Source organism: Pteropus alecto, unplaced genomic scaffold (assembly GCF_000325575.1).
Source record: "Pteropus alecto unplaced genomic scaffold, ASM32557v1 scaffold61, whole genome shotgun sequence".
In the NCBI taxonomy this organism is placed as follows: Eukaryota; Metazoa; Chordata; class Mammalia; order Chiroptera; family Pteropodidae; genus Pteropus; species Pteropus alecto.
Genome location: NW_006434835.1, coordinates 15,259,872 through 15,277,490, shown reverse-complemented (window position 1 = coordinate 15,277,490; position 17,619 = coordinate 15,259,872). Strand labels below are relative to the sequence as shown.

At 37.4% G+C, this 17,619-nt stretch overlaps 1 protein-coding gene across 4 annotated transcripts in view; it reads left to right on the top strand.

Moving 5' to 3' along the window:
* The window catches only part of ASXL2 (additional sex combs like 2, transcriptional regulator), a 106,109-nt gene extending 94,061 nt beyond the window's left edge, over nt 1-12,048 (top strand). For all 4 annotated transcript variants that reach the window (XM_015588184.2, XM_015588183.2, XM_006910290.3 and 1 more), the window contains one exon: nt 1,444-12,048. In XM_015588184.2, coding sequence (XP_015443670.1) covers nt 1,444-3,924 — 2,481 coding nt within the window. In that variant the 3' untranslated portion in view covers nt 3,925-12,048. The remainder of the gene's footprint in view (nt 1-1,443) is intronic.
* The last annotated feature ends 5,571 nt before the right edge of the window (nt 12,049-17,619 follow it).

The window sequence follows — 17,619 nt, the reverse complement described above, 5'->3', positions numbered from 1 at the left end:
AAAGAGATGGAAAACTCCAAAGCACATTGTATATTTTCCATTCAGTATATATTTAAAGAGAAAATCTTAATTCTTCTGCTATACAGGGTAGGTCTTCTCGATAAGTTAAACTGTTATCAGTGCCTAGACAACTTTGAGTAGTATGTGCTTAAAAAAAAGTATAATGTCTCATTTATTCCACGTAAACAGATAAAAGGGCTATTTACATAGATAACTGGAACTTATCTTAAAATGAGTATTAAAACTTTTGATTTTAACCACTTTTAATATTGTCCTTATTTCATCAACATGTTATTAATGATTTTCAGTTGTTATGATAGGTATCATTTATTGTGCTAGGTGTATTGTTACACTCAAGATTGTTTGTCCCCCAAATAGCTGTGCTTTTACTTTCTTATATTTAATTTTCTAGTTTTATCTGTTTGTTCCTGCGGTAGTGACTTTATTATTCTTAATTTAAGGACTTCCAGAAAAATGACGTGCATTTTCTTAGAGCTCAGTGGCTTGATTTTTCTTTTTTAAATTAAATGCCCTAGAACATCTATAACAGTTATTTATTTGCTTCTTTAAACTCTACCAGCTTAACTAGACTCTTAATGCATTCTTAAATTCCAGTAGCTCAGGTTGTTTTGAACAGAAGTCAGATTCCTTTCAGATATGGTATTTTATGACCTGAAAATCAGTGGTTTCAAACCTGATACTGCATCTGAATCTCACAAGAATCTTTTTAGAAAAGCATTTTTTTTTCCCCCTAGTGGTTCTAATTTATAAATTTTGGGATGGGACTCAAAGCATATATATTTTTAAAAAGCTCCACAGGTAAGTATAATGCTAACCAGGGATAAAAATGATTGTGGTAAACATTATATATATTATATACATTCATGTGGGTGGGCAGAGTGGAGTCCACCTGTGGATCACACGCTATCCTTCCAGTGTGATCTAGAAGCTGCTGTAATTCGCGATAATTCAGCCTATATGCTTGTCTGTGTATGTGCGCGTATAGAACAGAAGAGAGCAAGAATTCCCCCCTGGATCTTGTAGTAAAACAAGAAGTAAAAGACAGTAGTCATATGCTACTCCTTTCTTTCTCTCTCTCTTCTCACATACACATTTTAAAATGCAGATACTGTAGAATGGTCTGTTTCCTATATAATAAACTCTTGTGAGTAGTTGTGACATAGAAGAGAGTTGATGTTGGAGAGAGGTTTGGGATTTTGAGGTGAGAGTGGATGTTGAGTGGAAGAGAGTCTTTGGCACCAATAGAAGAGTTAGAAGGCACATGGAAATAAAATCATGTTGCTGTCTCTGTGGTTTGGTCTCTCAGCCAGAGACCTGCCGTCTTTGTCACCTTACTCTAAACATGTAAGTGTCAATGAGATTTTGTTATTCTTATAAATGAAAACTAAGCTCTGTTGGTTTTTTCTCCCCCACTTCTTTCAGATCCCGGTCTCCAGAATCTCCCCCATGCCGTTTCCTACATCGCAGGTCTCTCCCAGGGCTCGTTTTCCAGTCTCCATCACTAGTCCTAACAGAACAGGAGCCAGAACTCTTGCAGACATCAAAGCAAAAGCCCAGCTGGTCAAAGCACAGAGGGCAGCAGCTGCCGCCGCAGCCGCAGCCGCTGCAGCCGCCTCAGTTGGAGGGACCATTCCAGGACCTGGCCCAGGGGGTGGACAAGGTCCAGGAGAGGGTGGTGAAAGGAACACCGCTAGAGGAGGAAGTTCAGACTCAGACAGAGTCAGTGAAACTGGAAAGGGCCCCACACTGGAACTGGCAGGAACTGGAAGCAGGGGAGGTACGAGAGAGCTTTTACCCTGTGGTTCAGAGACTCAACCCCAATCTGAGACCAAGACCACAGGCCCGGCACAGCCTCATAGTGTCTCTGGAGCACAACTACAGCAAACCCCCTCAGTGCCTCCAACATCTGCCATCAGTGGAGCATGCACAAGTGTCCCATCACCAGCTCACAGTAACGCACCCCCACCAGCTTTAGGGAAACTGAATGAGAAACCGAATCCCACCAGGGCAATCGCCACAGTGGCCTCTCTTAGCCACCTACAGGGGCCCAGTAATTGCAGGCAGGAGAAAGTACCTTCTGCTCTGACAGGTCCTGCTCTAATCTCAGGTGCCTCACCTGTTTATTTTGCGGCTGATGGCACACTTGAGCCCAAAGCTGGTTCTAGTAAGAATACACCAAACCCTTTAGTCTCAGCAGAGACAACGGCTAGGGCTACAGTGGATCTGACTTCTTCTCCTTTAACATCTTTATTAATAGCAGCCACTTTAGAAAAGCTTTCTCTACCCCAGGTCAGTGTAACTGTAGCACCTACCGGGTCAGCTACATCTTTGAGCACTTTGCCAGCAGCTCCTAGCCTTAAAACTCCAGGAACTTCTTCAAATATGAATGGACCCATTTCACGGCCAAGCTCCAGTATCCCTGCTAATAATCCTTTGGTCACTCAGCTGCTCCAGGGCAAAGATGTGCCCATGGAGCAAATTCTGCCTAAACCTCTCACCAAAGTCGAAATGAAAACTGTTCCACTGACTACAAAAGAGGAACCAGGGCCAGGAGCACCCACAGGCACCAACGTAACAGAGAACAGCACCAGAGAGGAAGTTCATGAGAGGCAGTCTCATCCAGCTGTACAGCAACTGGGTAAAACCTTGCAAAGTAAGCATCTCCCCCAGGTTCCGAGACCCCTTCCACTCTTTTCAGGTAAGGATATGAGGGACTCTAGCACTGACACACACCAACACCAAGAAGGACTGAGTAAAGCAACCCAAGATCAGATCCTTCAGACTCTCATCCAAAGGGTTCAAATTCGGAGGCAGAATGTTCTCTCAATTGTGCAGCCTTCCCAGTTCAACTTTACTCACTCAGGTTTCCAGTTAGAAGATATCTCCACAAGCCAGAGGTTCATGCTGGGTTTTGCTGGTAGAAGGACATCGAAGCCTGCAATGGCAGGCCACTACTTACTTAACATTTCCACCTATGGCCGGGGTTCAGAGAGCTTTAGGAGGACCCATTCTCTAAACCCCGATGACCGGCTTTGTCTGAGTAGCCCCAGTGAGGCCTTGAAAATGGGATACACAGACTGTAAAAATGCAATAGGAGACAGTAGCAGCAGCAAAGAAGAAGATACTGATGAGGAAAGTACTGGTGATGAGCAAGAATCTGTCACGGTGAAGGAGGAGCCCCGGGCTTCCCAGAGTTCTGGCAAGTGTGAAGCAAGTTCAGGACCCCACAGTAGAGAAACCCTATCCACCAATGATTGTTTAGCTAAAAAGAATGTCAAGGCAGAGACACAAGTGCATGAGCAAACCACTTTAAGCAAGGAGAATTATCTGTTCACTAGAGGCCAAACATTCGATGAAAAGACCCTAGCCAGAGATTTTATTCAGGCAGCACAGAAGCAAATGGCTCATGCAGTGAGAGGTAAAACAATGCATAGCAGCCCCGAGCTTTTCAATTCTACTGCTCTTCCTCCACCTGCAGACAGTCCCACCCATCAGCCTCTCCTCCTTCCACCACTGCAAACCCCAAAGCTGTATGGAAGCCCCACTCAGATTGGGCCAAGCTACAGAGGCATGATCAATGTCTCCACCTCATCAGACATGGACCGTAACTCTGCCGTACCGGGGATGCCTGACTGTAGCCAGGTATCTAGTAACGTAGGTGATGTCATGTCCTTTTCAGTGACTGTCACTACCATCCCTGCTAGCCAAGCTATGAATCCCAGCAGCCATGGCCAGACCATTCCTGTTCAGGCCTTTCCTGAAGAGAACAGCATAGAGGACACGCCTTCAAAATGTTACTGCCGATTGAAAGCCATGATCATGTGCAAGGGGTGTGGAGCGTTCTGCCACGATGATTGCATTGGCCCCTCTAAACTGTGTGTCTCGTGCCTTGTCGTTCGGTAACGAGACTAGAAAGAACGCACTGTAAAGGAAGCAGGAAGGGAAGGGTTGACGAGATTTGTTTTTTGCGTCCTTTTGGAATCACAGAAATAAACAAGTAGGTTTCAATTGTCTTAAGAGACAGCTGTTACTTAATCAGGAATACAGAGTACAGATCTTACATTTTAGAGGAAGAGCACCTTGTATAGTCTTAGTCGAGCGAGACTTTATGAAATTGTGACGTTTGCACTTACAAAATCATGTAAATATGTCACATTTTGTTTTAACATTTTCCCAAGTGTTTAGGTAATAATGTATTATTTAAATTCAGATTTATGTTCCACTTCATGTGATTCTGAGAAAAGTTAAATGCCATGCGTGACGAAAGGAAGCTTGTCTCCCTTCTGTCATTTCCTAAGAGGCTAGGAAGAGTGAAGGAATGGTCTGGAGAAGTGACCATTCATGTTGATTATGTCTTGACCATCTGACAGTAGGCTTTACCTGGATTATTCAGCCTTTGCAGAATTTGGATTCAGGGTTTACTCAGTCCCTTTACTTTAGATGGAACCTTCTTAAGTTCAGATTTTTGATAAGGCATTAATTTCACAGCTAGTACTTCAAACTATGAAAGCTCTTGGTTCTTGGCTTCCATCAACCAGTACAGTTGCCAAGCACTGTGCTGGCAATCTGTGGATCCCTGCTGTTCCCTAACCCCACTCCCCTGCCCTGAAACAGTGGGTGTGGGCCTTGAAGGGTATGCTCTCCGGTGCCTTGTACTACCGTAGTTTGGGGCAGGGCAACAGTTCTAGCAATAATATACAATTACTTATTCATGGGAGCTTGCAAACAGGTTTGAAATACTAAAATTAAGAGAAGTGTTAGCAATGGGTGACTTGAACCATGTGTTTTGTTGGGCAAGGGGAGTAAAGGTGCAGAAACAGTTAAACTGAACGTGAACTTTGGAAAAGAATTTTAATATTAGAAACAAGATAGCCTCTTTTTTCTTCTCTCTCAACCCATTACTTTTAATGTTCTGTAGTCAGCTGTTGCTGCAGGTAGAAAAGCTCACTAATGCCACATTTGCCCATTCCGTTAAACCTGGTTTGGCCTCCCAGGCATCTAAGGAGTATGGAGTAATCTTTTCATGTGTTATTTGGAACACACATATGCACACACGTATACACGCATACAATGAAAGTCATATACTTTTCCCGTTATAAAAAATATGTCCCCTCTTGGATTACTGCTGTTTGTGCACTAGAAATTTCTGATATAAAGGGGCTTCAGTGAATATCCAAGGGAACATCTAGAAAGGAGAAAAATTACCTCCAGAGTTTTGTTGTTTTTGTTTATTCTTTTTTGTTGTGTTTTTAATCTGTATCTAGTGACTAAAGAATTTTTGAGTACATATATTTAAGGCATGGTTAAAGAACATCTACAATTTACCAAAATTTGATATTTAAAAATCGAGTGTTGTCAATGTGCACCATTTGCATATTGATTTCAAGTTTCCTGATTTCAAGTGTGTAAAGTAAAAACACTACTGTAACCTAGTCCAGTTGTAGTTGTACTTAATATTCAGGATGTGATATTTACACCATGGAGAGCAGTGTAACTTGTTAAGTCACATTCCAGATTAGGAGAAAGTAGGTAGTAGTAATTTTTGCTTTGCCCCCATTCTGCTACCCTCCTCTCCACCCTCCACGTTATACACTCTTTTAATACTTCTTTCTCAGACTCCCTAAGAAACTTATTACTTCACTGTTTTTCATTTTTTGTTTCTGTTTCTTTTCTGGCCCAAGGTAAATATAAGATTAATATCTGTGTTCTAGTTTCAGCCAGGACAATTAGATGTCCTTCTAACTTGCCTTTTCTTCCAGCACACACATAGCTAAGAGATAGGAAACCTGCAAGGATCCAAGGATAAAGTTGAAGTTCTCCAGCCAAGAACCAGTAGGAAACAGAAACCATGGCTCTGTTCCCAAAATTTCAGAACCTTAGATGAAAAAAGACCTGTGGCTGGGGGTTTCAGAACTGACGCCATGCTAAACATTAATTACCAATTTGAATTAATTAAAGTGATTTCTTTGCACCTTTCCGATCATAAGGAGTTTCTCCTCTATGATTCCCTTAATCTGAGGATGGACAGACTAATCAGGAAAGGAGGAAAGGCATCAGGGATTTCCGGGTCCATTTAGACAGCAAACCATATCGTGCCTCTTCATCTTGACCCAAGCTCTTGCAGATGGTCCTAAGCATTACTATTAACTAGATTTTCTTAAATAATATCCAGCTAATCAAATATTTGCATTTATGAATGCCCTTTAAACAAATTGTCAAATAGGTACACTGCCTCAATATTGTCCAGATGAGAGAATAGTTAGGTTCTCGTAGGTCAATAGTAAATTGAATACATTCTATTTATCAGTTTGTTTCAAAACAGTGATTTCAAGTAGAAAGTTGCTCATCTTACGAGCTGAACAGAAAAAAAAAAAAAACAATCTGGGCCTTTTGAAAATGAAGCATTAGGAACAAGAAAATCTTTTAATTATTAGAATATGGTATTCCAGTAACCTTAAAGCAATTTTTATCGTAGGTTTTCAGAATTACTTTACTTTTCAATTCAGTCCAAAATTTTTCTAGTAAGCGCTAAGATTCTTTTTATGGTACTAAGTTGCACTATTTCCAGTGACTAGTCAGGCATTACGCCTCCAGGGTGTGCTTCTCAAGCCTTCAGATACCCTTCACTGCAGGTCACCTTGGGCAGGTAGCATTAACTATATCATCTCAGTCTCACGAATATGCTAAGTTGTCTAGCAGAGAAGGTTTCCTGAATGTTAAATCTTAAAGAATTTTGATTAAAATTCTCCATCCTATTAAGTAGAAAATAAAGCCAAATAACCTGGAGGTGTTTGCTCTACTTTTATTCCTTCAGCCCTGTGCTCAGGATACCGAAGCTATCTGTGGTATCCCATGTGACATTTTAAAGGATAAAATCTGACAGATGTGAAATTTGTCTTGGGGTAGGGGAAGCATACTTGCATGGTAGGCTGGAAAGGCACGCAGATGGATATGTTTCAGGAATTATCTCACATTTAAATAAATAGCCAAAGGCAGACCTCATTGCCTTCCAGGTGAAGGTATAAATTCCTACATATTAGTGACCTGACAGTCACCATCCTAATTACTTAGTATTGCCTTTCTCTGCCTTAGAGTCTTTAAAAACATTCTTGGGTGAAATGATTTGTTATAATAATGTTGGGGGGGCGGGGCTTGTCTCTGGTCAGCACACTGCTATTTATTTCTGCAACTTATTATCTATGAGCAGTGCCAGGGTGGTTTTCTCTGACCTATTGGTTTCACTTCACAGCAATGAGGGAAAGTCTCCCCGTTGCTTTACAACGATGTGCTAAGTAAAAAACTTGGCCGAGGGTAGTTTTCAGCTCAATTTATAGAATAGTCCAAAGAGACTGAGAAACATGATAATGGGCAGGGATATTTCCTACCATGTTTCAATACCTACATAACTATTGAAAGAAAACAGTAGGTAAAACATTTCCTAAAGTTGGAAGTAAGATCTTCATAGATTCTTGGTGACTTTATTTTTTTTAATGCTTTACATTTGATACAGCTATTAAAGATCAATTTTAAAATACCTTTCCAGTAATATATTTTAAGTAATATATATTTTAATATCTATGTAAAAAGTGACAGTGAAAGACTGAATTTCTCACATATGGTATGTTTGATGTAGGACCTCACCGTTAAGGCACAAATGACTTCAAAGGAAGTTACTCTAAAGACACTTAGGTTATTTCCAAAAAAAAATGCAATAAGGGGAATGGTTTTGGAGTTTTTGATTTTAAAAGAAAATTGACTTATTTACTGCAAGCTATTTTTTTTCTTTCTGGCTGTTAAGGTTTGTACAGACTGGTTTGGTAAATGCTAAACTTTTGTGTCTTTTGCCTTTTTAAAGGAATTGTTAACATTGGAATTGAGGGTATGTACAGAGAAGTTGGTGTCGACACCATTTAAAAAGTCATATTTTTTCACAAATATAGAAAAATCATTTTACATAAGAATTTTAAGTATTTGCAATAAATATATGTATATAGATTGTATGTATTCATATATTATTTTTCATTTTATTAAGTAAAAGATAATTAAAGTGAAAATAAAAACTTTGGAGTTTTTGGTGAATCTTGAGGTCTGACATACATCTGAGAGTGGCGTGGGTAAGGGCCCTCAGTTTGTTGCCTTATATTACTAAGATTACCACAGATTGTACAGAAGGGAGTAAAATGAGTACTTTGGTGATAAATCAGGGTAACATATTTCTTTGAGAACTCTAGTAAAATATTAAATTCTCTTAATCTGTGCGACTCTGTTTTTACCTTTGAACTGTTTTATCTCTTCACCACCTGATGTCACTGGGAAAGTAAAACAAAGCAAAACAAAAAAAACTTTTTTTTTTTTTTTAATATGCCCATTGTTTGCTTCTAAAACAAAGAATGGTAAGAAAATATGTCAAGGGGAAAATATGTTTTTCTTTCTCCACAGTGGTTAATAATTCATTAGCAAACATTCACTACCAGTGCCTTCCAGGCCAGGGCTATGTGAAGAAATCATCTCATGAAGGTAATAGGACGCTTTTTTCCTGTTTTCCAGTTTTTCTCTGAGAAATGAGTTTCAAAGCCAGTTTTGTTTTTTTTTTTAATGTCCCTGATCTGGAGCAGTAGAAGAGCTAGGTGAACTTGGATCTTGATCTCCCTAGTGTCTAGAAGGGCATTTGTGAAAATGAGAAAAGTTAGTAGACGTTAATTGTCCATAGTCTTTTACCTAGAGATAATCTGGAATCCTGATGTCCTAGAACGTAATTTTGTGGTTGTAAATACTTGTTTTTAGGATATGCTTGAGGAAGCAAAATGATACCTAGATAGTCTTTGGAAATGTATACAGCCCATTCTTTAAAAAAGAATAATATATAGATTTATAGATGACCTGAAAGAAAATAAGGTCAAAATTTCAAAAATGTATCTTAATGACCCATGAAACTGACTTTTTATTGTAGTTCACTAGTTCTCTCCCAAATTGCTCAGCTGTGGTGGTTCTCACTGATAAAAATAGCATATTTTGAAATTAATAAGGATAGATGGAATACTTTTTAAAAGACAGCCTTACTATTTTCAAAGACATTTCAAACATCAGAGTTGCCCAAAGACGTCGGAGATAGGTTAGCCATCCAAAAGAACAGAACTCTAAATCTTTACTGAAAATATACTATTTCTGAAGGAAATTCTTAAGTCTCAGGGAACATCTGCATTCTCATAATTCCCATGAAAGGAATGAAGGTGAAATATTTAAATGTATGTGAAGCATTCCATGGACCATTTACAGTAGACCTCCTCTACCCCTTCCTGGTACATATTTATTTAAGTTGGCTGCCTACCTCACTGGAAGAAAAATTTATATTCAGGTAATGACACAGGAGCCTAAAGGTACGGTTGGTTGGTCTGCAGTTGTGTGAGAAAGCAATGTACCAGAACACAGCTTTACCCGAGTCCCCAATTTTATTGACATCACAGTCTTAGAAATCTGTGTCCTTTGTTTTTGACACTACTTGACAACAAGTGGTCTTCAGAAATCAGATTTTGCATAATATTTCTAGCTGTTTTTGTGTACAAATCATGTTATTTACTAATTCAAATATTCAAACACCTACGTGCTAAGCACTGCACTAAAGCCCTGGCTATGCACAGGTAAACAGAAGCAGCCATGCAAACTGAATGGTCTTGCTAACCATACAGCATGTGTCTAGGTCAGGGCTCAATGAGGAATACGTGCTACACATTTACCAACATGTGTTGGAAGTTTAAGTGTAAATGAGTAATAGATGTGTTTGAGGCACTGAACTAAACTGTGACAAGCCACGAAGAAAGAAGAAAGGCATTGCCCTTAGATGAAACAACAATGTGGAAGTGAGGAGCCATGTTAATAAGATTTACCGCTGTTGAGAACTATCATTGGAAGATTCAGGGTTTTTAATAGAAATTTCAAGAAATCTCTTAATATTATCTAAATTGAGAGAATCTGGCCAAAAGCAATCCTTTTGCATTATGTCTGGTCAGTATATCAGTAAAGATGCTTTATCTTAGGTTCAACTAATTCCTTCAAATAATAACCCAAAAGAAGCTAAAAAGAAAAAAAAAACATCTTTATCTGGTGGTCTAGTGGGAAGGAAGTATATCACTGAAGAGGTTGCATCCGTTTTTTTCCTCCATAATGGATAAAATTAGTGATTTTTTCTAATATATTGGCTTTTTTCTGTAAGTCACAGAACTTAAAAGAGTCTTCAGCAGAACCCTAGCCTTTTTTAGTGGCCAAAATCCTCATTCTTTAAGACTTTCTGGTAGAAGTTTTTAAAAGCATAAATCATTGTATTTTGTCAGTGCTTATTCTTGAATTTCCTTTGTCATTTATCTCCATCCTGGATGACTGGATTTGCAACTTGAATTCTGTATGCCAAAAATGCCCATATTCACCTTTCAAAGAAGTGTTAGGTGTATTCCAGTATGTAACTCAGTCTCAACTCTGTCCAGGAAGTAGGAGGATGGGTAATCCTATATTTTCCTAATACTTGGTGACCTTAAATGGCAGATTGGATTTCTTTCATGAGGACTATATAAACTAAGGGATCTCTATACCGCCATGTAGCTCAGTCTTAACATACAAGGAGAATCTCCTAGCGAGATTTTCTTTAACAGGAAGGACAGACTGAACCTGGAAGAGAGCTGGAGATGGTCGTTGACTAGATACTGGGTTCTCCTGAAGAGTAACTTCGAACTCATTTTAACTGGTTCTTCAAACTCAGAAGAAGCTAGGATATTAACAGATGATTTCATCTTGACTGCAAAAACAAGAGAATGCCTAGGGGAGAAGAAAGGTAAATCCAAAATTGGATTTAAGATAGATTTAAGAAAACTTGGGATTATTCTCTTTTAAGATTTTGGGTTCCAATAATAATGTCGAATTGTCATGAGTGGAACATGGAATTTGATTTGAGACATTTTGTGGACTAAGTAATGGTTTTCTATTGAATTGTAGTGTCAGCTTTAGCTGCTGATCACGATTTAGGGTTGTGCACTTGTGTACATTAAGATACGCAGATGTTGGCTCATAAACACTTTAACTTCAGTCAACACTTCATTTTATTAACTTTAATCATGGGCCCTCTTTTTAAGTATTTCAAACTAACCCCCCCCCCAAAAAAAAAGCAATGCAATGAATGCTATCAAAATATCTGAAGATATTTTAGAACTGTTATTTTACACACAGCCTGTGTTCTTCCTATGGAAAGTGTGATACATCAAATTTTACATTTCTTGGGTCAGTTCTTTTCAAAAACCAGTGTCTAATGTTGTCAGGTACCAAGAGCTTGGAAATGATGGAGTTGGACTTTGACCCTAAGTCAGCAATTCTTTCCAGTTTAGATTTTCCGGCAATAGCAATTTGGAGCATTCAGTAGTGATCCCAGCTGAACATTTATGTAATCACTGCATAAGCTTTAGATTAAGGAACCTCTTCCAGAGTCTCAAATTTGATTTACTTTGTGTTGCATAAGGCGATATAGCTCCTGAGCTGGGAAGGATTTGATAATTTGTTCTCTGATGATAAACTACTGATCGAAGGGCACGTTTGTTCTTAAGAGAATCCATGAAATGTCTGGAGTCCCTGATAGATCTAGAGTACATGACAAATGAAACTCTAGAACTTAAAAACTTTCCTCTTAGCCATAAGCGCTACGACCTATTATTTCAAAAACCATCTTAATTATGTGACTCATTGCATCACACCGTAAGACTTTCACCAGCACCAAGAGAAATCAGAATGGAATGAATGACCTTATATTGGTCTTGTTCACTCTAAAATCTTTGTGCACATAGGCCTTAGCACTTTGACAGGTAAAACTCTGCCTTTTAGCTCCCTCTCAATATTGTCTTTATTCCTCTCACTTTTAGACTTTTCCTTTAATTGGTTGTATAAAACGACTTTCTTCAGAATTGAATGTATAATAATGTCTCTGCACATGGACAAACTGTATTTTAGTGACTCATTTTATGTTGAATAAAGGCATACAGTTTTAATCTAGCGACTATGCCTTTTCTTTTTGAAAGAAACCATACACCATGTTGAATAACTTAACTATTTGTTGCACCTTCCCCTGTTCCTGATGGCACAATTGTCCCTGGGTTCTGGCTAAATTTGGGCACTACAGAGAGTGCCGGTCTCTCATGCAACACTTGAAGACAATTAAAAGAACTCAATGTGAGACAGAGTGTGTGTATTTAAAAATAAAAAGAGCCATTCTACAAAGCTACAGTAATAAAACTGTATGGTAATGGCATAAACAGATAATATAGACCAACAGAACAGAAGAAAGCCCAGAAATAAACCCTTGCATATAAGGTCATGATTTTTGACAAGGGTGCCAAGACTAGTCAATGGAGAAAGGGGAGTCTTTTCAATAAATGTTGGGAAAACTTGATATCCACATGAAAGAGAATGAAATCGAACCCGTATCCTACACCATGTACAAAAATTAAATGGATCAAAGGCCTAAACATCAAGAGCTAAAATTATAAAAACTCAGAAGAAAACAGGGAAAGCTTCATAATTCAATTTGACGATGTTTTCTTGAACATGATGCCAAAAGTATAGGCAACAGAAGAAAAAAATAGGTAAATTGGATTTCATTAAGAATTAAAGGATATCAACGGTGAAAAGGCAACCTACACCTACAGAATGGGAGAAAATATTTGCAAGTGTATCTCAGGAGAAATCAATATTCAGAATGTATAAGGAACTTTTAGAATTCAACAATGAAAGTAAAAATGAGTAAAGAACTTGAATAGGCGTTTCTCCAAAGATAAACAGATGGCCAACAAGCACATGAAAAGATGCTCAGTATCATTAATCACCAGGGAAACTCAAATCAAAACCCACAATGAGATGCAACTTCACACCCATTAAAATAGCTGTTATTAAGAAACAAGAAAACAACGGTATTGGCCAGGATGTAGAGAAATTGGAATCCCTGTACACTGCTGGTGGAAATGTACATATCTCTATATCTTTGCACCAATGCCACATTATCTTAATTATTGTGGCTTTATAAATCTTTTAAAACCAGGTAGTGTTAGTCCACCAACTTTGTTCTTCATTTTCAAAATTGGATAGGCTATAATTCATTTGATTTCCACATGAATTATAGAATCAGTGGTCAGTTTCTATAAGAACAGGATTTTAATTGGGATTGTGTTTAAGATATATATCAATTGGGATAGAATTGAGATCTTAGTATTTGCCATTAATCTACCTTTCCACTTATTTACATACTCTTTAATTTCCTCAGCATTGCCTTGTAGGTTTCAGCGAATAGATCTAACCCCATCTTTTGTCAGATTTAACCTACTTTAAAAAAAATAAATGATGCTGTAAGTGACAATTTAAACATTTTTAAATTCATTCAGTTTCTGAGTGTTAATCGATGGACATAACCATTTAATTTATATTTTTATACTGATTTTGCTAAACACACTTGCAAAACTCACTAGTTTCAGTGGCTTCTTTGGGTTTTCTATATAGATGACAGTGTTATTTCCAAAGACAGAAGGTTTTATTGTGGATAACTTTTTTTTTTTTTTCACCTGCACTGTCTAGAACTCTAGTACATTGTTGAATAGAAGTGGTGAGAGTGGACATCTTTGTTTCTGATTGTGCAGAGAAAGCATTTAGTATTTCATTTTAAGTGTGATGTTAACTAAAGGTTTTTCCTAGATGCCTTCATCAGGCTGAAGTAGCTCCCTACTATTACCCACTGAGAGTTGTTGTTTTAAATTAGGAATGAATGTTAAACTTTTGTCAACTACCTTTTTTCATGTATTGATTTGATATGATTTTTCTTTACGTTGATTGACCTCAAAATATTAAACCAGCCTTCGATGCTTTGATTTTCTCTACTGGTTTTCTGTTTTCTATTCATTGATTTCCACTCTGATACTTATTACTATGTTTCACTTCTTTTGCGTATTTTGGGTTTAATTTGTTCTTCTTTGCCTAATATCTTAATATGGAGGCCAATGTCATAATACGTTTTATTCTTTTCAAATATAAGTTTTTAGTACCATAAAATTCCCCCTAAGTACTAGTTTGGTAGAATCCCAGCAATTCTGATATGTTATTTCATTTCATTTCAAATTTCAATTTTGATTTCTTTTGACCCATGTGCAATTTAGAGGTGTGTTATCTAGTTTCCAAATATTTGAAGACTTTTCAGATATCTTCCTCTTACAGATTTCTATTTTAATTCCATTGTAGTCAGAGAACATACTCTGTGCGACTTGAATCCTTCTAAATGTATTAAGATGTGTTATATGGCCCCATGATATTTTATGTGCTTTTGAAAAGAAAAACATGTATTCTGCTGCTGTTGAGGTAATGTAGCATAAATATCAATTAGGTCAACTTGGTGGATAAAGTTGTTTATGTCGTCCATATTTTTACTGATTTTTCTGTCTACTTGCTCTATGAATCATTGAGAGAATACTGAAATCTTCAACTACAAAGATAGATTTTCTCTCTCCTTGCAATTGTATCAGTTTTTGATTCATGAATTATTTTTAGACTTTTTAGAGCAGTTTTAGGTTCATAACAAAATTGAAGGGAAAGTACAGAGAGTTAACATATACCCCCCGCCTCCACATATTCTCAACCTTCCCCACTATCAACATCCCACCCAGAGTGGAATATTTGTTAAAAATCAATGAATCTACACTGACACATCATTATCACCCAAAATGTATAGTTTACATTAGTGTCGTACTTTCTATGGGTTATAACAAATGTATCATGACATGTATTCACCATTATGGTATCATAAAGGTGATTTCACTGTCCTAAAAATCCTCTGTGACCGACACATTCATCCCTTTCTCCCCACCCTAACAACAGAAAGTTGTCTCCATAGTTTTGCCTTTTCCAGAATGTCTGGAGGTTGAAATCATATAGTATATAGACTTTTCAGATTGGCTTTTTTTCAGTAATATGCTTTTAAGTGTCCTCATGTCTTTTCACGGCTTGATAGCCCATTTCTTTAGCACTGAATGATATTCTATCATCTGGTTATACCACAGCTTATTTTATCTATTTACCTATTGAAGGACGTCTTGGTTGCTTCCAAGTTTTGGAAATAATGACTAAAACTGCAATAAACATCAGTGTGCAGGTTTTTGTGTGGACATAAGTTTTCAACTCATTTGGATAGAGCAAGGAGTGTGATTGCTAGGTTGTATGGTAGGAGTATGTTTGTTTTGTAGAATCTGTCAAATTGTCTTCCAAAGTGGCTGTATCATTTTACATTCCCATTAGCAATGAATGTGACTTCCTGCTGCTCCACAACTTGGCCTGCATTTGGTAGTTTTAGTGTGTTTGGATTTTGGCCATTCTAATAGGTTTTTAGTGGTATTTCACTCTTTTAATTTGCATTTCCCTAATGATAGAGGATGTTGAGCATTCATATGTTAATTTGCCATCTGTAAATGGTAAGGTGACTAGTAAGTTCTTGGCCCATTTTTTAATCAGGTGTTCATTTTCTTATTGTTGAAGTAAGTGTTCTTTGTATATTTTGGATAACAATCCTTTATCAGATATATCTTTTGCAAATATTTTCTTCCAGTTTGTGGCTTGTCTTATTCTCTTGACAGCGTCTTTCACAGAACGGATTTTTAAAATTTTAATGAAGTCCATTTAATCAATTATTTCTTTCATAGATTATGCCTTTGGTGTTGTGTCTAAAAAGTCATCATCATATCCAGAGTCATCTAGATTTTCTCCTGATATTTTATAGGAATTTTATCATTTTGTATTTTACATTTAGGCCTATGATTCATTTTGAATCTTGATACCTGAGTACCTGTCATTTTAGGATGTGTGACAAAATGGGGACTTTACATCTAAAACACTTCTGCATATGGAAGTACACTGCTTATTTAGAGAAAAAGCATTTGTGTACTTATTTGAGTGATGAACTGAACTAGCTACTTTTTTGTGTGTATTTAAGAAATAGGTGAAGGTCAAAAGCTTAAAAGAAAAGAGGAAAACCATTTAAGAGTACAACTGACAGACAAACTATGGTTATTTAGATTTGGGAATTTTCTTGAAAATGAACAAGGTGAACCTGTTACTTTAGAAAAAAATGACAGTATTAACAGTTATAAAATTTGAGCTTTTAAGTGAAAGAATTTTGAAATAGGTGAATCTGCCACCACAAGCTTAACAGCTTCCCAATCCTTAAAGATTTCTGAAAAATCAAAAATACTAAGATAGATAGAAATAGATACACAGGCATAGATATATTTGATATTCGATATTGTATAATAAAATTTGTCAACATTTAGAACATCTACATATCTCAGTGAACTAATACTTTCCAAATGACATCGAAGTCACAAAATCACAAATGGGTAAAAGATCCATTCAAAGTGCAAAACAGATCAACAGATTTTAGAATAACAGAGAACAAACTGTGATTTTAGATTCCACATTGCAACTAACCTTTACAAAACTATCACTTGCTGAACTTTGGTGTGGAATTGAAGACGGATACCCACGGTTATCTGAGGTCTGTTAAAACATTTTTCTTTTCCAATTACATATCAGTCATGAGGCTGGATTTCAGCACATTCTTCAACCATAGCAATATTTCATAGCAGATTGAATGCAGAATCAAATGTAATAATCCAGTTTTCTATTAAACTTGACATTTTAAAAAATTGCAAAAAAAAATAAAACAATGTCATTCTTACTACATTTCATTTTTTTTAGAAAGTGATTTTTCATAAAAATGTTAAAATCAATGGTTTTATTATTTTAAAATGAATATCAAATGTGTCTCAATTTTAATTTCTAATATAGTAAATCTCTGTAACTATATATGTATTAATGTTCTTTGGGGTCCTCAATAATTTGTAAGAGTGTCAAGAGATCTTAAGACCGAAGAATTTAAAAACCACACCCTAGAGAAACAGGTTGAGTAGGTTTTTGGTCTGCCTCTTAGAGACCAAAAAAGTTAGAGAACCCTGTTCGAAAACTCTCCATCATATGGTATCTTATGAGGCTGATGCCAGGCTGCAGGTCCCTCCACCATTGCTGCTCTTCCAATCCAAAGCAAAATCTGTCTGAGAGACGTAATCGGTGTCTGCACACTCGGTCCAGGAAATCAGGAAACCAGCCTTGATATTCTTAGCACCTCCCTCACTTACCTGACTGTTTCACTCCTGCAGAGTTTTGACACACAGGTGAGGCAAGACACCTGCATCTGACCCTTGCCCTCTCTTGCCCCAGCTCTTTCCCACTTTGGTGGAAGGGCTTTCTCCTGTAAGTGTGGCAGGAATCTGTGCTTATTCTCTGGCTTATCCTATGGTGGGTCCTCCAGTAGGTGTTTCTTTTTATGCAGAAACCTAGCTTGAGAAATTCTGAGAAATATCCCAGGCTTTCAAGGCTGTTGTTTCACTAAGAACTTTTAAAGTCTCGTTTGAAGTGCAGAGCTGAGCCATAACGTCACTGTCTTAGCCAGGGTCCATCTTTCTCTTTCCCAAGGCAATACGCTTCAGTCTCATTTTCAACTGAAAGGCTTGGCAGGGGGGTGACGGGCAGAGAGGA